Genomic DNA, 22713 nt, shown 5'->3' on the forward strand with positions numbered 1-22713 from the left:
ATCCCCAACCCCCAACTTCATATGTTGAAGTCCTAAACTCAACCTTGGGAGGTAACCTTTTTTGGAGATAAAGTCTTTACAGAGGCATCAAATGAATATGAGGTCATCAGAGTGGGGCCTAATCTAATACGACCAGTGTCCTTATGAATAGGGGAAGTTTGGACACGGAAAGATGTGCAGAAGAAGATACTGTGAGGATACAGGGAGAAGAGAGTCATCTACAAACCAGCGAGAGAGGCCTGGAACAGATCCTTCACTCACAGTCCTTAAAAGGAACCAACACCGTCAGCACCTTGATTTTGAACTTCTAGCCTCAGAACCATGAGACAATAAACTTCTGTTTTACAAACCACCCATTCTGTGGTAGCTTGTTATGGTAGCCCCAAGAAACTAATATATGTATTTATTGTTTTCTTGGCACAGTTTCCTTATTCTTTCTGCTATTATTTAATAATAACATTTATTTTTTATCTTTGATTTTAAAAAGCAAGTGTTCTAAAAGACAAAAAAGATAAAAAATAAAAGGAGTTCCCATCGTGGCTCAGTGGTTAACAAATCCGAGGTTGCGGGTTCGATCCCTGGCTGTGTTCAGTGGGTTAAGGATCCAGCGTTGCTGTGAGCTGTGGTGCAGGTCACAGATGCGGCTCGGATCCTACGTTGCTGTGGCTCTGGTGTAGGCCGGCGGCTACAGCTCTGATTCAACCCCTAGCCTGGGAACCTCCATATGCCACGGGAGCAGCCCTAGAAAAGGCAAAAAGACAAAAAGTAAATAAATAAAAAGCAAATGTTCTTGATCTTTACTATCCCCTTTCCCTCAGGAAAATGCTTAATTAAACATCCATTATTTTCAACTTTTGGGTTTTCCATGTCTCCTTTTTAATTGTCTCCATCCTCAAAATACTATACCCTTACTCAAGAATCTCTCATGTTGGAGTTCCCATTGTGGCTCTGAGGGTTAAGAACCCAACTAGGATCCATGAGGAGACAGGTTTGATCCCTGTCCTTGCTCAGGGGGGTAAGGATCCGATGTTGCTGCAAGCTGTGATGTAGGTCACAGATGCAACTCAGATCTGGTGTGGCTATGGCTGTGGCATAGGCTGGCAGCTGAAGCTCTGATCCGACCCCTAACCCAGGAACTTCCATATGCCTCAGGTGTGGCCTTAAAAAGGAAAAAAAATTTAAAAGTAAATAAATATAGCTCTTTTGACATTGTTGTTCTTTAATCAAATTGTTCACCACTTCCTTTTTCTTAAAACTCTCTTTGCCTTTGGTTTTTATTGGCACCCCTCTCTTATTTCTTCTATATCTTTAGCCATTCATTTTTAGTCTTCTTTGTGGTCAGCCTATTCTCTGCCTCTCTCAAATATTGGTGCCCTTGGACTTAGCTCTTATTCTTAACTTTTCACTTATACCCTCCACTGACCCTGAACAGCCTTATCTATTCTCAAGACTTTATATTGGGGAATTTCTGATGTGTCCATGAGGATGTGGGTTTGATCCCTGGTCCCATTCGTCGGGTTAAGGATCCAGCATTGCCAAGAGCTGTGGTGTAGGTAGGTCACAGACATGGCTCGTGTCCAGCATTGCTATGGCTGTGGCGTAGGCGGCTGCTGCAGCTTCAATATCACCCCTAGCCTGGGAACTTCCATCTGCCCCAAGTGCAGCCCTAAAAAGAAAAAAAAAAAAAGACTTTATAGCTGCTGATGACTACCAAATTGGTTTCTCTTGGCTAAACCCACTCCCACCTCTGGACCACAGGCACCATGAGCTCATTTTATTCACAGCTGAATTTTTCCTCTTATTCAAGCTGGTTCCTCATCTCTTTTCCTTCATGTCATGAATGTACAAGTCATATACAGTTCCCAGGTCCTATAGATGCTACCGCATGAACCTCTCTCCGGCTTGTCTCTTAAGCTCCTTTTTCCAGATTTGGGCCCTCACTACCATTCACCTAAACAATGGCAGTAGTTTCCTAGTTGACTTTCTCATTCCCATCTCTCTTCTAATATTGCCAAAGTTAAAGCAATATTTTAAAATTGTAGGTTAAATCCTTCAACGGCTCCCACTATTTATAGCTGTGGCTTCCAAAACAGGGTGCATGAACTTCAAGATATGATCTATTGGGGGTTGCTGTCGTGGCTCAGTGGAAATGAATCTGACTTGTATCCACAAGGACACAGGTTTGATTCCTGGCCTTGCTCAGTGGGTTAAAGTTCCAATGTTGCCATGAGCTGTAGTGTAGTTTACAGACTTGGCTTGGATTAAGTGTTGTTGTGGCTGTGGTGTAAGCCAACAGCTACAGCTCCGATTCAACCCCTAGACTGAGAACCTCCATATGCCGTGGGCACGGCCCTAAAAAGACAAAAAAAAAAAATACGATCCATTGGAAGAGAAAATAGAATTCCTATTGCATGTATATTTTGAATTTCAGAACTTTCACCTAGCATAACACTTAGTAGGTACTCAGCAAATGCACGTTGAATGAATTAAAGCAGGGCTGGCAACCTGTAGTAAAATATGTGTTATTAAATATTTTAGACCTCTAGTGGGCCATAGAGTCTTTGTTACAACTGCTCAACTCTGCTCTTTAGGCCAAAGGGAACTATAGAAAACAGGTAAATGAATGGTCACTTCTTTCTGCATTCCAATGCAAGTTTATATTCTAAGACAGGTAGCAAGCTAGATTTGATCTGGGGACAGTTTGCTGACCCCTGAATTAGAGTATAGGGGAGGGAAGCCTGTCTAGTGACAAGATTTCGAAGGTAAATTAGAACAGTGCCTGGAGGGTTCCATTTGCAAAACTAAAGAGTTGGCAAAATAGAGTTTGGAGTTTTTATTCGAAGACCAGTGTCAGAGACATTAAATAATCACATATAAATGTTTTATTATAAATTATGATAAGTGCTATGACAAGAATCACAGGATGCTATTAACATGTATCAGAAAGTCGAAAAGCCTGGAAAGCCACTTGCCAACTCTACAGTGATACTAACTGAGCCAAAAGCTGGCTGAAATGTTTTAGCTCTTCTGTGTCCCTCTATTTCCTTTCTGTTCTCCAGGGGAATGGAGGTATGAGAAGAGGTAAGAAGCATTTTTTTTTTAAGTAGCTTTTTTAGGATTTTAAAATTCAAAATGTAGGCTGGGGGATTTGAGTGGATGGAGGAGAGCCATTAAAAACCTAAAAAAAATGGAGTTTATGGTGGCACAGCAGATTAAAGATCTGGTATTGTCACTGCTGTGACCTGGGTTCGATACCTGGCCAGGGAACTTCCACATTCCATGGATGCAGCTAAATATAAATTAATTTAAAAAAATCCTAAAGCAGTAATGCAGGCAGGAGATGAGGGTACCTCAGACCAGGGTGGAGATGTAGAGAAATAGACAGATTAAGGGATTCCCTTGTGGCTCAGTGGTTAACAAACCCGACTAGGATCCATGAGGAGGCAGGTTTGATCCCTGGCTTCACTCAGTGGGTTAAAGATCCATTGATCCCATGAGCTGTGGTGTAGGTCACAAACACAGCTCAGATCTGGCAACGTTGTGGCTGTGGCATAGGCTGGCAGCTATAGCTCTGATTTGACCCCTAGCCTGGGAACTTCCATAAGCCCCAGGTGCTGGCCTAAAAAGAAAAAAGAAAAGAAAAGAAAGAAATAGACAGATTAAGTGATGCTTAGGCAGGAAGACCAGCAGGTCTTATTGATCAGCTATTTAGGAGAAGAGACAGGTGGTCACTGTGGCTATCAGGTTTCTACCTTGGGCACCTTGGAAGGTAGCAATGTCATGCACTGTCAGGTAACACTGAAGGAAATAGGCTTTTAGGGGGAAACATGAAATACCCAAGTAAAGATGTCTCATAAGCCATTGTTTACATGCCTATTCCTCAGAGGAAAGGCCCAAAGATACAGATTTAGGATTCTTTGAGGAGTGTCACAAAAGAGATCATCACTCCAGCCAAGCCTGCATCCCTTGAAAGAGTGGTCCATTTGATGCCTCTGGGTCATCAAATGGACCAACGACACACTGTAGAGTGGCTTGACCAACTCCCCCTGACCTGGACTTAGCTTAAGACTTAGCTTAATGGTCATCTCCTCCAAGCCTCTTGGGAGACTGAGCCACCTTCTGTGCTTCCACTGCGCCCTGTAGGCACCTTTTTATGTAAGATTTAACTTTTGCTCAATTACAATATATTTTTTCCCCACTCAAAACCTTCTCATGGGAGTTCCTCTTATGGCTCAGTGGGTTAAGAACCTGAGATAGTATCTATGAGGATGTGGGTTTGATCCCCTGGCCTCAATCAGTGGATTAATTATATGGCATTGTCACAAGCCGCAGAATAGGTTGCAGATGTGGCTCGGACCTGTCATTGCTGTGGCCGTGGTGTAGGCTGGCAGCTGCAGCTCCAATTCAGCCCCTAGCCTGAGAACTTCCATATGCCACAGGTGCAGCTATTAAAAAAAATTAATTTCTCTCGATCCCAAGTCTTTTTATTGTTAACTTGAGAGAGCATTTGTTTTGAGGGAGTTCTTTGTGTCTTCCCTGGAATATATGTACTTTGTTCTTTTTATTATCTCTTTCTATGTGTTTTTTTTTAAACAGTCCTTTTTTTTAGTTATATAAAGTATCCTTACTTTTTCTTTTTCCACTATAATTAGAGGTGATCGTGTTTTCAGGAAACAGGATCAAAAAATTTTTTTTTAATTTTAGCACATTGCTTAAGTTGTACATTCTTGCAGCTGTAGTCTTTTCCCCCCAACCTTTTATTTTGGAAAATTTCAAGCATACACAAAAATGTAGAGATAAGAGTATAATGAGCCCTCGTGTATTCATTGTGTGAACTTTTTCAAAATACGCAGTTTTAAGAAAGTTTTCTTTCTTTCTTTTTTTTTTTTTTTTTTTGCTTTTTAGGGCCACACTCGTGGCATATGGAGGTTCCCAGGCTAGGGGTCCAACCAGAGCTACAGCTGCCAGCCTACTCCACAGCCACAGCAACACCAGATCTGAGCCGCATCTGTGACCTACACCACAGGTCACAGCAACGCCCGATCCTTAAACCACTGAATGAGGCCAGGGATGGAACCTGCAACCTCATGGTTCCTGGTTGGATTCGTTTCTGCTGTACCACAACGAGAATGCCAAGAAAGTTTTTTCTTGACCTTGTTTGATAAAATGCCCCAAGAGGCCTTTACTCTTAGTCCCTTGGTGGCTTTTTTCTGTCCTGTTTGAGAGGATTCTAAGAAGAAAAGGAGGGTGTGCCTTGGAGCTGAAAGAAAGCTGTCTGATCATCTTTACCTTTACAAGTACAAGAAGAGAATAGTTCTTAGAATGGAATCTGGATTGTGATTCAGTCTTTTGAGACTGGGGAGTAGGAGTTCCCAATGTGGCCCAGAGGGTTAAGAACCTGACTAGCCCTCCCCCATGCATCTGCTTCTGTAAAGTTGCCTCTGCAATTACAACCCTGGCTGTTCTCACTCTGGTCCATCCTGCCAAGCACGGACCTGGAAGAGCTAGCCCATAAAAGCCTTGTGAAACCCTTCTTTGGGGCTCATACTATGGAGAGTGATCTCCTCTGGGCCCACCAGCATAATAAACCTGAGTTCTCCAATTAAAAAAAAAAAAACAAAACAAACAAACGAAAAAAACCAAAAAACCTGACTAGTGTCCATGAGGAAGCAGGTTTGATCCCTGGCCTCACTCAGTGGTTAAGGATCTGGTGTTGCTGTGAGCAGTGGTGTAGGTCTCAGACGAGGCTCAGATCCTGCATTGCTGAGGCTGGGGTGTAGGCCAGCAGCTGCAGCTCCAATTTGACCCCTAGCCTGGGAACTTCCATATGCCGCAGGTGTGGCCCTAAAAAGAAAAACAAACAAAAAAAGACTGGAGAGTATAATTTGCTCCATATCTTCGTTTAGATTTGTTGTTATTTTTATTATTGTTGCCCTTATGGTTGTCTTGTTTTCTCAAGTCTGGAGAAATAAACCCTATGAAATCCAGAGAGACTCCAAGAGCATTAAAGAAAGAATGAGCTACTCTTCTTTCTTGGTTGCTTGGATCAACCCCAAGGATAAAGAGGATGGTGGCAGCATTGGTGAATAACGGGGAGCCTCTGAGGTAGCTCAGAGCTGGAGGACTTGGCAGGTCCTCTTGGAGACATGCAGGTGGGCCCTTGGCATCCTTTGAGGTTGTGACTCTCCCCTTCTCTCTGCTGTCCCCAACAGCATTTCCTAACCCTCTTAACTCCCATTCCGTAGCCCCAAACTCTCTCGTTCCCACTCCTGCCTTTAACAGCCAACACTGTGATGTCAAAGCAGACCCAAGACCTCATCTCCAAGTCCCAAAGACCTCTCCCCCTAGCAGCACAGGGAGGTTCTCAGGCTAGGGGTCAAATTGGAGCTACAGCTGCTGGCCTACACCATGGCCACAGCTGCAGTATAGGTTGCAACTGTGGTTTGATCTGATCCTTGGCCTGAGAACTCCATATGCCCCCAGGCAGCCAAAAAAGAAAAAATAAAAGGAAAAAGTCAAACTCATACAACCATAGACTGGTACTTGCCAGGGGCTAGGATGGGTCCTGGACATGTGAGATTTTGCGTGTGCCCTTTAAGAATGGAGTCTCTTGGAGTTTCCGTCGTGGCGCAGTGGTTAACAAATCTGACTAGGAACCATGAGGTTACAGGTTTGATCCATGGCCTTGCTCAGTGGGTTAAGGATCTGGTGTTGCTGTGAGCTGTGGTGTAGGTACAGACATGGCTCGGACCCCGTGTTGCTGTGGCTGTGGCATAGGCCAGCAGCTACAGCTCCAATTAGATCCCTAGCCTGGGAACCTCCATATGCTGAGGGACTGGCCCTAGAAAAGGCAAAAAGACAAAAAAAAAAAAAAAAAAAAAAAGAATGGAGTCTCTTTCCTACAGCCCTCTGGTTCTAAGTCCTGCTGACCCTCCTCACAGCCAAACTTTATAAGGCTCATCTGCCCGGTATGGTACCCCTGCTCTGGGAGACCAACGTGGGGCTTGGAATCCTTACACCCTTGGGAGAACCTCTGCAGTTGTAATTCTCCTCCCATTTGTGGTTTGTCTGCCTGGGGGTCTGGGATCTTGAATGCACCACATCTCCGCCCCTCCTATCCATTTCATTGTGGTTCCTTCTTTATATCTTTAGTTGTGGATCTTTTTCTGCTAGTCTTCTGGTCTTTCTCATCAGTAGTTGCTCTGGGAATTGTCATTTTGGTGTGTCCATGGGAGGAGGTGAGCTCAGCATCTTCTTACTGCACCATCTTGGCCACATCTTCTTTAATCCCCTTATGTTTTCTTTTAGGAGTTTTGCACTTTCAGGTCTTAGGTGTAAGTCTTTAATTCATTTTGAGTTGACTCTTGTGCATGGGTATAAGAGAGGGTTCAGCTTTATTCATTTGCATGTGAATATCCAATCTTCCCAACACCATTTGTTAAAGAGGCTATTCTTTCCTTATTGTGTATGCTTGGTGCTCTTGTCAAAAGTTGATTGACTGGCTGTATATGTATGGATTGTTTTCTGGACTCTCTTCTGTCCCATTGGCCTATGTGTCTGTCTTTATGCCAGTATTGTCCTAATTACTTTAGCTTTGTGACATTTTGAAATCAGAAAGTTCAATGCCTCCAGCTTTCATCTTCTTTTTCAAGATCATATTGGTTATCTGGGGTCCTTTGGGGTTCCATTTGAATTTTTGAATTGTTTTTGCTACAACTTTGAATTTTTTTCCTTTTTCTTTTTTTGCTTTTTAGGGCCACATGTGTGGCATTTGGAACTTCTCAGGCTGGGATCGAATCAGAGCAGTAGCTGCCGGCCTATGCCACAGCCACAGCAATGCAAGATCCAAGCCACTTCTGCAACCTACACCACAGCTCATGACAACACCAGATCCTTAACTCACTGAGCAAGGCCAGGGAATGAACCCACAACCTCATGGATACTACTCGGGTTTGTTACCCTTGAGCCACAACAGGGACTCTAAAGTGGTTTTTTCTTTTTCTTTCTTCCTTTTTTTTTAAAAATATTTTTTGGTCACCCGAGGCATATGGAATTCCCAGGCCAGGAATCAGAGCCGAGCTGTATTTGTGACCTAAGCTGCAGCTGGGGCAATGCTAGGTGCTCTTGTCAAGGGAGGACAAGGGATTGAACCTGCATCCCAGTGCTCCTAAGACCCTGCAGATCCCATTTGCCACAGCGGGAACTCCTGAATTATTGTGCATTGGGGTTTCAATAAGCATGGCCTAGAATCTGTAGATTTTTGGGTAGTATGGGTATATGACAATATTAAGTTTTCCAGTCCATGGAATGGACTTTTCATTTGTTTCTTCTTTAATTTCCTTTATCAATGTTTTATAGACTTGTAGTGTGTAATTCTTTTACTCCCTTAGTTTATTCCTAAGTATTTTACTCTTCTGGATGCTATTATAAATTGGGTTTTTTTCCTAATTTCTTTTTCAGATGGTTTGTTGTTAGTGTATAGAAATGTGAGTGATTTTTGTTTGTTGATTTTGCATCCTGCAACTTTCATGAATTCCTTTATGAGTTCTAACATTTTTTTGGCAGAATCATTAGAGTTTTATATATATATCATGTCATTGGAAATAGGGACAGTTTTTACTTCTTTCTTTCCAATCTGGATGCCTTTTCTGTCTTTTTTTTTAATAATGATGTTTATTTTTTCCATTAGAGCTGGTTTACAGTGTCCTGTCAATTTTCTACTGTACAGCAAGGTGACCCAGTCACACATACATGTATACATTCTTTTTTCTCACATTATCATGCTCCATGATAAGTGACTAGATATAGTTCCCAGTGCTATACAGGAGGATCCTTTTCTATCTAATTGCTCTGGCTAGGACTGCCAGAACTATGTTGAATAAGAGTTTTGAGACTGAGCATCCTTGTCTTGTTCCTGATCTTAAAAGAAAGCTTTCAGTTTTTAGTATCAATTATGATGCTAGCTGTAGGCTTTTCATATATAGCTTTTTTTTTCTTTCTTTTTAGGGGCTGCACTCATGACATATGGAAGTATATGAAAGTTCGCAGGCTAGGGGTCTAATCGGAGCTACAGCTGCCAGCCTCAGCAACAGCCACAGCAATGCCAGATCCTTAACTCACTGAGTGGGGCCAGGGATTGAACCTGCATCCTCATGGATCCTAGTTGGGTTCATTAACCCCTGAGCCACAAAGGGAACTCCCCATGTATAGCCTTTTTAACGTTGAGATAATTTCTCTCTATGCTTAGTTTGTTGAAATTTTTTATTATGAAGGGGATATTGAATTTTATCAAGTGTCTTTTTTGCATCTACCGAGATGATCATGTGATTTTTAAATCTTTTATTCTGTGATGTAGTATGTCACATTGCTTAATTTGTGTATGTTGAACAATTTTTGCATGCCAGAGATAAGTCTCACTTGGTTATGGTGCATAATGGTAATATTTTTTGAGAGAATACTAAGCATTCCATTGTCTTGTACATGAAAACTTGCTGTTGGACTTTAAATTGTTTTTATATTGCTAAATATCTATGACTTTGAAAGAATTCATTAAAATATTGAAATATTTAAAAGAAAAAAGTCTTCTTATTTTAGCTATATTCTTAAAGGCCTCTTGCTCTAAAATTGCAAGAATATGTTTTTACATGTGATAACTAAACTTTTCATTTAAATCTATATGAGTATTTAATTTGTGTGCTGAAAAACAAATTAGAAGAATATTTATTTCCGAAATACTTTTTTTTTTTCGTATTTTGTGTCCTGAATCTGTTGTAGCATCTCACTTTCATCAGCATTGTTGAAAGAAGAAGAAAAAATGCCAGTACTATCTCCTGAGATCAAATTTGAGCCTTCTAATGTCACCAGAAATTCCATTGACAGTTGTTTTCTTTTTGAGAGCAGTTGGAGGAAAGCAATTTTAGAAACACAAAAGATGAGGAAAGGTAACTTCATTTTTATTCTTATTTTACTTAAAATATAGAAATAATGGCTTGAATTTATATGTACTTTTTTTAAAACAGTCATGAGATGTTGATTTCTTTTCTTTCTTTCCTTCTTTCTTTCTTTTTTTTTTTTTTTTCTTTGTCTTCCTTGGGCTGCACCTGTGGCATATGGAGATTCCCAGGCTAGGGGTCAAATAGGAGCTGTAGCCTATACCGCAGCCACAGCAGCGCTGGATCTGAGCCGTGTCTGTGACCTACACCACAGCTCATGACAATGCCAGATCAAGGCCAGGGATTGAACCCGAGTCCTCATGGATACTAGTCGGGTTTGTTAACTGCTGAGCTGAAACGGGAACTCTTGAGACATTGATTTCTGTAACATTTATGTAAGAAGGAGAATACCTCAAGTTTATGGAAAAGTTTTAAAAATGGAGGTAGATTAGAATTAATTTACTTAAGGATATTCTGTGACTCATGATGGAAACAAATTCTAAAAAATTACTCTTGAGATCAGAGTAGTACTTTTATTTTATTTTATTTTATTTTATTTTATTTTATTTTATTTTTAGGGCCCACCCACAGCATATGGAGGTTCCCAGGTCTAACTGTACCTGCAGCTGCCGGCCTACACCACAGCCACAGCAACGCTGGATCCTCAACCCACTGAGTGAGGCCAGGGATTGAACCTGCATCCTGGTTTGGATTCGTTTCCACTGCACCATGACAGGAATTCCTCATTTTTATATTTTAAGAAACTCACATCTTGAAAAGAACCTTTTTATATTAACAATTCTAATCAAAACTTTATTATTTGAGTGAGCTATGTGGAAAACATATCTTTTTTTTTTTTTTTTTTTTTGTCTTTTTGCCATTTCTTGGGCCACTCCTGCGGCATATGGAGGTTCCCAGGCTAGGGGTCCAATCGGAGCTGTAGCCACTGGCCTACACCAGAGCCACAGCAACACGGGATCCAAGCCGTGTCTGCAAACTACACCACAGCTCATGGCAATGCCGGATCCTTAACCCACTGAGCAAGGACAGGGATCGAACCCGAAACCTCATGGTTCCTAGTCGGATTTGTTAACCACTGCGCCACGACGGGAACGCCTGGAAAATATATCTTGTAGTTATTCAATAAAGACTTATTTGAGGACTTTCAACTTATATATGAATGTAATAGATTTCCCCCTTCATTTGAAAATATAATTGTGTTTCCTGAATTCTGCCTTTGGCTTTATTAATGGAAATATAATTCTTGAAAATAGCAAAATTCAAACTCCTTAACCATTCCATCATGTCAGGGGATCCTTAATCCACTGAGTGTGTTGCTATATTTTTTTCACGTTTTTCACTAGAATCGCATTAAAGATACTCAGAAGACAACAGTTTAATCTGTACTCCTACCTCCAAATCTAATTGCTGAAAAGAGACTATATGTTTTTGATCAAGACAGATAATCAAAGGTGGCAAAATAGCATTTTGAGCATTTAATATAACTCCAATCTCATTAAATATAATTCTGATCCCATTAAGTACTATTGCTATTTCTATGCTAGACTTGCTTGGCAGAGAAAGCTTAAAAAACAATTCTCTATGTTCAAAAATCACCTAAACCTTTAACCTTTTAATCTGCTTTTTTCCATTTACAGTCTTCATTTTGAAGGGTTTTTTGTCTTGTTTTGTTTGTTTGTTTGTTTTTTGCTTTTTAGGGCCGCATCTGTGGCATAGGTAAGTTCCAGGCTAGGGATTGAATCAGAGCTGCATCTGCTGGTCTACGCCACAGCCACAACAACGCCAGATCCGAGCAGCCTCTGTGACCTACACCACATCTCCGCCTGATCCTTAACCCACTAAGTGAGGCTAGGGCTCGAAACCGCATCCTCATAGATACTAGTTGGATTTGTTTCCTCTGTGCCACAAAGGGAACTCCCTGAAGTTTTTTGTTTGTCTCTTTTGTCTTTTTAGGGACATACACATGGCATATGGAAGTTCTCAAGCTAGGGGTCGAATCGGAGCTGTATCTGCCAGCTTACACCACAGCCACAGCCACAGCCACACCAGATCTGAGCCGCTTCTTTGACCTACACCACAGTTCATGGCAATGCTAGACCCTTAACCCACTGTGTGAGGCCAGGGATTGAACACAAGTCTTCACGGTTACTAGTTGGGTTCATTAGCACTGAGCCACAATGGGAGCTCCCTTGAACTTTTAAAAATAATAATAATAATTTGGCAACCTCTTTTACCAAATCCATGAATTCAGTAGAAGCCCTCTTGATGCTTCAGATGTTGCTGTTTATAGATCTGGTGTGGAATCGTGTAGAAAGAACATTGAAATCAATGCCTGAAATAGAATTCTTTCCTCTTTCATTGCTGGCTCAGATACTCATATATTTGCACTTCTTGATGATGTACACAAAGGCAGGAAGGTGAAAAGATTTAAAGTACCAGATCTTGTAAGTGCACTCTTGAACGTGCTTTTAAACTCTACTTCAATGTGAATGTACCGAATGTTCTGGGAATTCTGATGGAACAAAATAATGAAGGCAGAGGACAGAAATGACTGTGGGAGACCTGAGAAGCTGCCCTTCTTAGTGCTGATTCTTAGCTCCTTGATCAGCTCTTTCCTCTAATCCTAGGAATTGAAAGGTATTCTCTTAGGAAAGATGCTAGCTACATTACATTTCTTTTCTTCCTCCCCTTCCTTCCTTCCTTCCCTCCCTTCTTTCTTTTTCTTTCTTTCTTCCTTCCTTCCCTCCCTCCCTTTTTTCTTTTTCTTTCTTTCTTTCTTTCTTTCTTCCTTCCTTCCTTCCTTCCTTCCTTCCTTCCTTCCTTCCTTCCTTCCTTTCTTTCTTTCTTTCTTTCTTTCTTTCTTTCTTTCTTTCCTTCTTTCTTTCTTTCTTTCCTTCTTTCTTTCTTTCTTTCTTTCTCCCTCTCTCTCTCTCTCTCTCTCTCTCTCTCTCTCTCTCTCTCTCGCTTTCTTTCTTTCGTCTTTTTAAGGCCATATCTGCAGCACATGGAGGTTCCCAGGCTAGAGAGTCAATCTGAGCTGTAGCTACCGGCCTATGGGAGAGCCACAGCAACTCAGGATCCGAGCCACGTCTGCAGCCTACACCACAGCTCACAGCAACACCAGATCCTTAACCCAGTGAGTTAACACTCGTCCTCATGGATCCTAGTAGCGTTCATTAACCACTGAGCCACAACGGAACTCCTAACTTTATTTTCTTAATGGCTGGTTTAGTATACTTAGCATGCATTTTAGTATACAGCAAAAGAAGTGATATGCAGTTAATCAAGAAATAATAAGATGGTTATTATACTGTTTTTCATTAGAATATACCACGGCATTTGGTCTAGAAGACTTCAAAGAATGTGTCAAAATGCCATTTTTACCAGGATTGCAAAATTGCCAAAAAAGTGTCAGTTCCACTCCGCTAGATGTTCATAAAAGACTCCTGCGGGCTGATACTGAGATGCCTCCTGTCAGGTAGGTCATTTCTGTTCGAGTCTCTCTTGTTGAATATTTATCTGAAGTAACACTGTTGAACGTAGAGATTTTTTCTGGCTAGTGAATCTAATTCTTGCCTACTATTTTTTTTGCATATAGGATTTAATTTTTAAAATCTAAATTAGTGGTTTTCACCAGTTTTTACATTTTCAAGAGGCGTTGCCAGAAAGGACATAAGGATTTACTTAAAAAAAAAAAAAAACTTTATTGGATATTGCTCTAGTGTGGATTGCTTATGAGAATATTGGAATTTTTAGCAATAAAAATACATGAATTCTCTGTAATATGAACAGGTTCCTGTACCCTGAATACAGAATCTTGTGTTTCATTTCTAGTTTGAAGTGGTGCGAGGGGAGATTCTGATTGAGCTGTCAGCTTCATGAAGACCTCGCATTGTTATCAGAGGAAATGAGTTTGTCAGCCAGAAAAGTCCACTGGCTTTGAATATTGGCATTTAGAACATTATTATTGACACCTTTCCTACTATAAATCAGATTGCCTGACATATTCTGTTTTTGTTTTTGTTTTTGTTTTTTAGGGCCACGCCAATGGCACATGGAGGTTCCCAGGCTAGGGGTCGAATCAGAGCTACAGCTGCTGGCCCGCACCACAGTCACAGCAACGCAGGATCCGAGCCACGTCTGCAACCTACACCACAACTCATGGCAACACTGGATCCTTAACCCACTGAGCGAGCCCAGGTATCAAACCTGCATCCTCATGGATACTAGTCATGTTCATTACCACTAAGCTACAACAGGGAACTCCCTGCCTGATATATCATTAAAAGAAAACTTCTTTGGCGTTCCCTCTGTGGCACAATGGGGTCAGCAGCATCTTGGGAGCACTGGGACATGGGTTCCATCCCCACCCAGCCTGGTGGGTTGGGGATCTGGCATTGCTGCAACTGTGGCTTAGATCATGACTGCAGCTCGGCCCTGATCCCTGGCCTGAGAACTCCATATGCCATGGGATGGCCAAAAAGAAGAGAAGAAAACACAAAACTTTCTCCAAAAGGATCTATAAATTACTTCGAAAGGCAGTCTCATATCCTATTTGGTTTCTGCTTTTATTTATTTATTTATTTATTGTGTATTTTTTGAATGTCTGGTACTAATTCACTTTACCAGCCTTAAAAAAAAGACTAAGCATTCGTAGCAATCTGAGTTGCAAGTCTCTTTAAGGGAGGATATGTATTTTTATATTATCTCCTGCTATAAGGGAACTTTAAAGTCTTCTGCTTATACATAGCACACATGTATTGGAATTTCAGAACGTATTTGCTGAGTTTTTCGTTAGTCTTATTGGTCTTATTAATTACTCTTGACATAAATTTTGGTAAAAAATAAAGAACTAGAACACACTAAAAATGAAAGGTTTTGAATAGTTTAAATTACGAAAATAATTAAGAACTTTGCAGAAAATTTGGGGCAAAAAATAAAAGCAATTATTTGACAATTTACCCATTCTGACATATCCATTTTTATTGTTGGGGATTCTCCTCCATCCTCCTTCATTTTCATGTATTTTTATTTGAGTTGTGATTTTAGTGTACTTACAGTTTTTCATTCTGCCCTGTTTTACTTCATATTACATATACACTTTTTTCCATGTCACTACATAATCTTTAGTCTCTACTGGCCACATTATATTTCATTGGTTGATCCATAGTTTATTTAACTTTAATTTCCCTATCATTGGACTTTTTTTTCAGCCATACCTATGGCAGGTGGAAGATCCCAGGCTAGGAACTTGCCACACCTGACTTGCCACACCTGAACCCATGCCAACCAGAGCCACTGCAGTGACAATGGCCAGATCCTTAACCCACTGAGCCACGACGGAACTCTCCTATCATTGGAGTTTTAAGTTGTTTTGACTTTTTTGGTTTTGCAAATAATACCATAATGACCAGTAGCATACATAAAGCCTTTCCCATCACTTTTCATGTTTATCTGAGTATCAAACTATAAAAATATATAATGAAATAAGGGAGAATCAGAGATAGTAGGAGAGAGATGGTGAGTTGCTAGTAGAGTAGATGGTAGCATTTAAAGAGGGGGCATGAGAGGGACATAGAAAGAAGAGAGATGGCTGGAAACATGAATATGAAACCCTACTTTAGGACAGTGAGTTTCCATCATTACTGAGACACCTGTATCCCTGACACTCGGCTCACTCTTGTCTTTTTCTCTGGAAGTCACAGTGCCTTTTGAGGAGGGTAGGGGTAAAAATTGTATAGCGCTGCCTATGGCCATGGACTTGTCTCAGTCCAGACCAATCTTGCTACCTTTTTCCAATGCTTATGATTATCTGAAAGAAACTGGAAGCCCAGAAAACACCCCTGAATTAGCCTCTAAATTTTATTTTCTGCCTTTTATGCACCCGAGGCATATGGAAGTTCTCAGGCTAGAGGCTGAATCAGAGCTGCAGCTGCCGGCGTACACCAGAGCCACAGCAACACCACACCACAGCTCATAGCAACGCCAGATCCTCAACACACTGATGGAGGCCAGGGATCGAACCCACAACCTCATGGTTCCTAGTCGGATTCATTTCCACTATGCCACGATGGGAACTCCTAGCCTCTAAATTTTAAGTCTTCATTTTGTAATTTTTTTTCAGGGCCGCACCTGCAGCATATGGAATTTCCCAGGAATGGGACCTGCATGCTCATGGATACTAGTTGGATTCTGAACCCACTGAGCCACAATGGGGACTCCCAAGTCTTCATTTTGCTTCCTACAGTTTTCACCATATTTCAGTTTATTATTTTTTTTCATTTGCAATTTGGCTGTTTGTGAAATGACTCCTCAACATTATACATTGGCTTGAGTGTGAATTTACTTCAGGATAATTTACTTAAGGATACTTTACTTAAGACTTTCCTTAAGGATAATTTGAATATATTGTATGCATGTTACGCCAAGGGTTCTTCAGGTACAAAGTGGAAGAGTGGTGTCTAAGTGCCAAAATGTTTACAAAGTGCTTGGCAAGCGTAAATGTTAGTTCTTTTCCCTGTGTCTTTATTTCAGCCATTCTAGTGAGAATATGACGAGTAACCTACAAGTATTTTATTCTCCCCTTCATATCACACAACGCCCTGTGAAAGAACAGTCTTGGCAAAGCAGGGAAGTACTCATTTCTGTCTGTCTTGTTTACAACCCCGTATCCTTTTGTTTTTCTTGTCTCCATATGCAAATATTTGATCTTAAAACTCTGATAAAAGTTTCACGTGTTTTTAAATTTCTTCAATGATAAAATTTTTCAGTGACTCTCAAGGCATCATACTTCGGTAATATAACTGAAAATAGTCCAGAAGTGAAGTGCTTTTAAAAGTGACAGCGGGGAGTTCCCGTCATGGCTCAGTGGTTAGCGAATCTGACTAGGAACCATGAGGTTTCGGGTTCAATCCCTGGCCTTGCTCAGTGGGTTAAGGATCCGGCGTTGCCGTGAGCTGTGGTGTAGGTTGCAGACGTGGCTCGGATCCAGCGTTGCTGTGGCTCTGGTGTAGGCCGGCAGCTACAGCTCCAATTCAACCCCTAGCCTGGGAACCTCCATATGCTGTGGGAGAGGCCCTAGAAATGGCAAAAAAAAAAAAAAGTGACAGCTGACTTGGAGTTCCTATCATGGCTCAGCAGTAACGAACCCCACTAGCATCCATGAGGATGCAGGTTTGATCCCTGATCCCACTCAGTGAGTTAAGGATCCTGCGTTGCCTTGAGCTGTGGTGTAGGTCACAGACGTGGCTCAGATCCCGAGTTGCTGTGGCTATGGTGTAGGCTGGCAGCTGCAGCTCTGATTTGACCTCTAGCCTGGGAACTTCCATATGCCAAGGGAACAGCCCTAAAAAGACAAAATTAAATTAAATTAAATTAAATTAATTAAAAATAAAAGTTACAGTTGACTTATAAAAGTTAGTATAGTTACAAGAAATTTGAAATTCTTATGGGCTAGCTCCTCCACAGCAGATTCAGTCATGACCTATATCCTCTAATAACCTTCTCATTATCTAGGTCCATTCCAGTAGGAACAAAAGTTAATCACGACAAAATTGAGATTGTAGTGATTGATAGGTAAAGAGAGCAAAACTAAGTGAAAATTGATATGTGGCATATCTAGATATCCTGTTCATCTAATCTCTTTTTTTGGCCTCACCTGCAGCTGCACAAGTTCTCGGGCTAGGGATTGAACCCATGCCAAAGAAGTGACTAGAGCCACTGCAGTGACAGCACAAGATCCTTAACCTGAGGAGCCACCAGGGAACTCCCTTTTCATTTAATCTTGATTTCCTCCCTGTAGCATTCCCTGAATTATGATTAGTGATAAGATAAAGATGGGGAAAAGTTAGACATAAAACTGATCCACTGGTAAAATTTATTATCAAAAACCGAGATAGTGACTTGGTTCCTATCTGCTTCTGACTGGATTCTTTGTAATGGAAGGAGTTTCCTTCCTTTAATGTTTATTTTCTTTTTTCTTTATTTTTTCTTTTTAGGGCCGCACCTGCAGCATATGGAAATGCCCAGGCTAGGGGTCCAGTCAGAGCTGCAGCTGCCAGCCTATGCCACAGCCACAGCAATGAGGGATCTGAGCCATAGCTGTGACCTACACCACAGCTCAGGGCCACACTGAGCAAGGCCAGGGATCGAGCCCACATCCTCATGGATACTAGTCAGGTTTGTTACCACTGAGCCAGGACAGGAACTCCAGTGTTTATTTAATTTTCCTACGATGTCCTTCAACAAGTGAATTTCACTGAAAGCAAGCTTCTTGTCTATTATTGCTTATAAAAAGAATTAATGTACTCTGGATTTCTATAAAAGTGAATTTATGACAATATATAATTTTAGGATAAAGAAGACTAAGCCAACATGCACTGTGACACCTCTTCAGGAGAAATCAAAAGGTAGACTAGCTTGTCTTTTTCTCCTACCAGATGTTTTATTAAGGGTGTGGAATTCTTCTCTTTTTTTAAACTTCCTTTCTATCTATTGACTTAGTTGTCCTTATTTTGCTAATGCTTCTTGTACATATATATATTTGTCTTTTGTCTTTTTAGGGCCACACCTTCGGCATATGGAGGTTCCCAGGCTAGGGGTCAAATTGGAGCTGTAGCCACCAGCCTACACCACAGCCATAGCAACTTGGGGTCTGAGCCGAGTCTGCGACTTACACCACAGCTTGTGGCAACACTGGATCCTTAACCCACTGATAGAGGCCAGGGATCAAACCCACGTTCTCATGGATACTAGTTGGGCTCGACACCGCTGAGCCACAAGAGGAACTTCCAGATTACCACTAATTTTCCTTTTTGTCCTCTCCTTGTCTGGGTTCAGTGTCACAATTGTAATGACCTCATGGAATGAATTGAGCGTTCTGCTTTTTCTATTCTCTGAAGGATATGACCTAAAATTCGGGTGATCTCCCCCTTGAAAGTCTGAAAGAAATCATTTGTAAAATCATTTGCATCACCTGTTTTCTTTGGAGGAATCTTTTAATATTAATTCAGTCATTTTAATTTTAGGTCTCTTAAGGCATTCTAATTCCTCTTCAATCAATTTTGGTAAGTTTTATTTTCTAGAATTTTTTTTCATTTTGTGTAAATTTTCAAATTTATTGGCATAAAGTTTAGTCTCTGCTCTGCTTCTCCTAATATTATGGGGGGGGGAGGCTTCTGCCTTTTTTTATTTTTTAAATATATTTCTTTAAATTTATTTTTCACCACACTTGGCATGCTGAAGTTCCCAGGCCAGGGATCAAACCTTCGCCACAGCAGCAACTAGAGCTGCAGTAACAACACTGGATCTTTAACCCACTGAGCCACCAGGGATCCCCTGTCTTTTTTTCCTTAATTAGTCTAACCAGTCTTTCCTTTTTAGTCTTTTCTCTCTCTCTTTTTCTTTCCTTTTTTTTTTTTGTCTTTTTAGGGCCACACCTGCAGCATATGAAGGTTCCCAGGCTAGGGGTCTAATTGAAGCTACAGCTGCCAGCCTATGCCACAGCCACAGCCACAGCAACGCCAGATCTGAGCTGTGTCTGCGACCTACACTGTAGCTCACTGCAGTGCTAGATCCTTAACCCACTGAGTGAGCCAGGGATCGAACCCTAGTCTTCATGGATACCAGTTGGGTTCATTACCCCTGAGCCACAGGGGAACTCCTAATTAGTTTTGTCAATGAGGAACTCTCCTGCTTTTAAAAACCTTTCTTTCTTCAAGTTTGTTTTCTATGTCACTGATTTCTCCTCTTTCCTGTATTATCTTCTTTTTTTCATGTTCTTTGGATTTATTCTTTTCCCAATGTATATCTTATACCTAGCTTATTAATTTTCACTCTTCTTTTCTAACATTGGAATTTTAGGGTATAAACCCCTCTATGTAAACTTTTGCTGCATCACGCAAGTTTTGTAATATTTTCTTTATTATTTAGTTACGAGTATTTTGAAAGTTATTATGATTTCTTCTTTGATGAGTAATTTAGAATGTGTGTATACATTTCTAAATATTTGAGAATATTTAAATTATTTTACTGGTAGCCATTTCCGACTTAATTGCATTGGTCTGTATGACACCAACTCTGAAGTTTTTTGAGGTTTGTGTAATGCCTAGAATCTAGTTATTTTGTAGCTGGCAGTGGTGAGGGCTGCACCCATGGCATATGGAGGTTCCCAGGCTAGGGGTTGAATCAGAGCTATAGCTGCTGGCCACAGCCACAGCAACTCAAAAAATAATAAATACTACAATTAAATAATAGTATTTTAAAGCAATATGGATCCATATTTCAAAGCCTTGTATGTTTCTAAATAGGATTTATACTTATTTACATATTTAGAGCAATATGTTGTGACCACATGGATATGTTGTGATTACATGGGAACTTGGAATTTGATGAACCTGGATTTAAATCCTGTCTCTAACAATTTCCAAATTCTTTTGTAAATCTGTAATCCAAGATGGTACCAAATTACCTACTTCATAGTCTTGTGTTGATGACAGATGACAAATACTTGACATAGATAATTCAATAAATGTTATCTATTACTTTTATCACTACAATTCTATAATAGAAGCTTGATTAATGCTGTTTCAGTGAATGACTTATTTTACTTTATAATTTTACTCTTTATTTCACTTAGCACTTATGAGAAATGTAGTTTTTTTTCCTTTTTTTTTTTTTTTTTTGGCCTTTTTAAGGCTGCACCCATGCCATATGGAAGTTCCCAGGCTAGGGGGTCCAGTCAGAACCTGCAGCTGCTGACCTACACCACAGCCACAGCAGCACTGGATCTGAGCCACATCTGTGACCTACACCACAGCGCACAGATCCTTAACCCACTGAGTGAGGCCAGGGATCAAACGCCCATCCTCATGGATACTAGTCATGTTCATTACCGCTGAGACATGGCGAGAACTAAGAAACGGTTTTATTTGAAGACAGTAACTTGATAAGCATGTCAAATATGAAATAAGTTAATTATTTATGGAGCTCATGCCTTTTATTTTGGAATAAATTCCACAGACACCTCATGTTTTAAGAAGTGCATTACAGACTTGTATTTAATGATATAAAACTAAATCTAAGAAGTACAGGAGTTCCCATTGTGGCTCAGTGGATTAAGAACCCAACTAGTATCCATGAGAATGTGGGTTCTATCCCTGGCCTTGCTCAGTGGGTTAAGGATCCAACATTGCTGTGAGCTGCGGTATAGGCTGCAGATGTGGCTCATATCCAGCATTGCTATGGCTGTGGTGTAGGCTGGCAGCTGCAGCTCCAATTCAACCCATAGCCTGGGACCTTCCAGATGCTGCAGGTGCAGCCCTAAACATAAATAAATAATAAGCATTTTTCTGGCCACACTCTTGGCATGCAGATGTTCCTGGGTCAGAAATCAAATCTGCACCACAGCAGTTATAACGCTGGATGCTTAATGTGCTGAGCAGTCACAGAACTCCACAGCATTTTTCAGTTAAATATTTTTTGGGATGACATGTCATCTCAGTCACTAGAAAGTTAAGTAGCTGTCACTACTACTTCAAATAATGTGTTATCTGAAGACCTAGTAGTGTTTCATGGTCATTTGAGGAGCAGATATTTTGTTTGTGACACATTTTAGAGAATATCATTCATGTGTGCTTAGCTGAAATAGTTGGGTTTTTCCTCCCACTCTCCCTCTCCCTCCCCCTTCCCCCTCCCCCCCTTCCACTTCCTCTTCCTCTTCTTCTTCTCCTTCTCCTACTTCTTCTCCTTCCCCCCCGCCCCCGCCTCTCTATTTTCAGGCTCAGGCTTCAGTGATCCTCTGGCTGGAGCACCATCTCAATACTTACAGAGACTTTCCAGAATGGCCATTTTGGAGTATGATACTATTCGTCAAGAAACAACCCGAAAATCAAAAAAGGGCAAGAAACGAGAACTGCGAGACTGCTGATTATCATATGGTGTAATGCTTTCTTCACCGACGTTTATGGTTTATGTTTTTTTCTTTCCTTTTTTCTTTTCTTTTTTGATATATGATGTGCAATGATTTATGTAAAAATGGAACTGTAAATAGGAAATAAATATTTTCTGTTATATACAGAATATGTTATCCTTCATTAATCTCACAAGGAGACATTTAAGTTATTGTGTATATAGTTTATACATGGGGACGTAATAAGCATAAGAAAAATAACATTCCATAAATTCTATGCACATTGGTTATAGCTTTTGATTCAATTTGATAAATTTTTTTTGAGAGCCTCTCTGTACAAATGACCTTTGCTAGAATGTGCAGAAGATTGGAGAGTGAATCCTTATCGTTGGGGTTTGAAGGTGCCCAAGGGGAGCCAACCCCTCTTTTCCCTGCTTGAGTTTGAAAGCAGTTGTGAGAGAAGTATTCAAGCAGATGAAAATGAAAATCTTGTTTTTTGCTTAGGGCTGCACCTGTGGCATATGGAGGTTCCCAGGTTAGGGGTTGAATCAGAGCTGCAGCTGCCAGCCTACACCACAGCCACAGCAACACTGGATCTGAACTGTAACTGTGACCTACACCACAGCTCACAGCAATGCTGGATCCTTAACCCATTGAGCAAGGCCAGTGATCAAACCCAAATCCATACTAGTCGGGTTCTTTACCACTGAGCCACCACGGGAACTTCTGAAAATGAAAATTTGTTTGTTAATATAACATGGAAGGGAAATCCATGCTTAGCTATGTGGCCACAGTGGGCTCCCTAATACCAAACTTCAAAATTGGACAAATAGGGAGTTCCCATCGTGGCGC

General features: G+C 40.8%; 1 protein-coding gene across 4 annotated transcripts in view; it reads left to right on the top strand.

Moving 5' to 3' along the window:
- Window positions 1-22031, top strand: part of C4H8orf89 (chromosome 4 C8orf89 homolog) — a 30190-nt gene extending 8159 nt beyond the window's left edge. For 2 of the 4 annotated variants that reach the window (XM_085022087.1, XM_085022088.1), the window contains exons 2-7: window positions 9775-9941; window positions 13278-13431; window positions 16488-16581; window positions 18304-18361; window positions 18980-19018; window positions 21731-22031. In XM_085022087.1, coding sequence (XP_084878213.1) covers window positions 9815-9941; window positions 13278-13431; window positions 16488-16581; window positions 18304-18361; window positions 18980-19018; window positions 21731-21879 — 621 coding nt within the window. In that variant the 5' untranslated portion in view covers window positions 9775-9814 and the 3' untranslated portion in view covers window positions 21880-22031. The remainder of the gene's footprint in view (window positions 1-9774; window positions 9942-13277; window positions 13432-16487; window positions 16582-18303; window positions 18362-18979; window positions 19019-21730) is intronic. The other 2 variants (XM_085022089.1, XM_021089232.2) reach the window with 1 other exon arrangement.
- Window positions 22032-22713: the final 682 nt, after the last annotated feature.

This window comes from Sus scrofa, chromosome 4, assembly GCF_054392235.1.
Source record: "Sus scrofa isolate SSC_HxYL_T2T_F1_AM1 chromosome 4, Sscrofa_HxYL_maternal_Yorkshire_Landrace_v2.0, whole genome shotgun sequence".
Taxonomy (NCBI): domain Eukaryota; kingdom Metazoa; phylum Chordata; class Mammalia; order Artiodactyla; family Suidae; genus Sus; species Sus scrofa.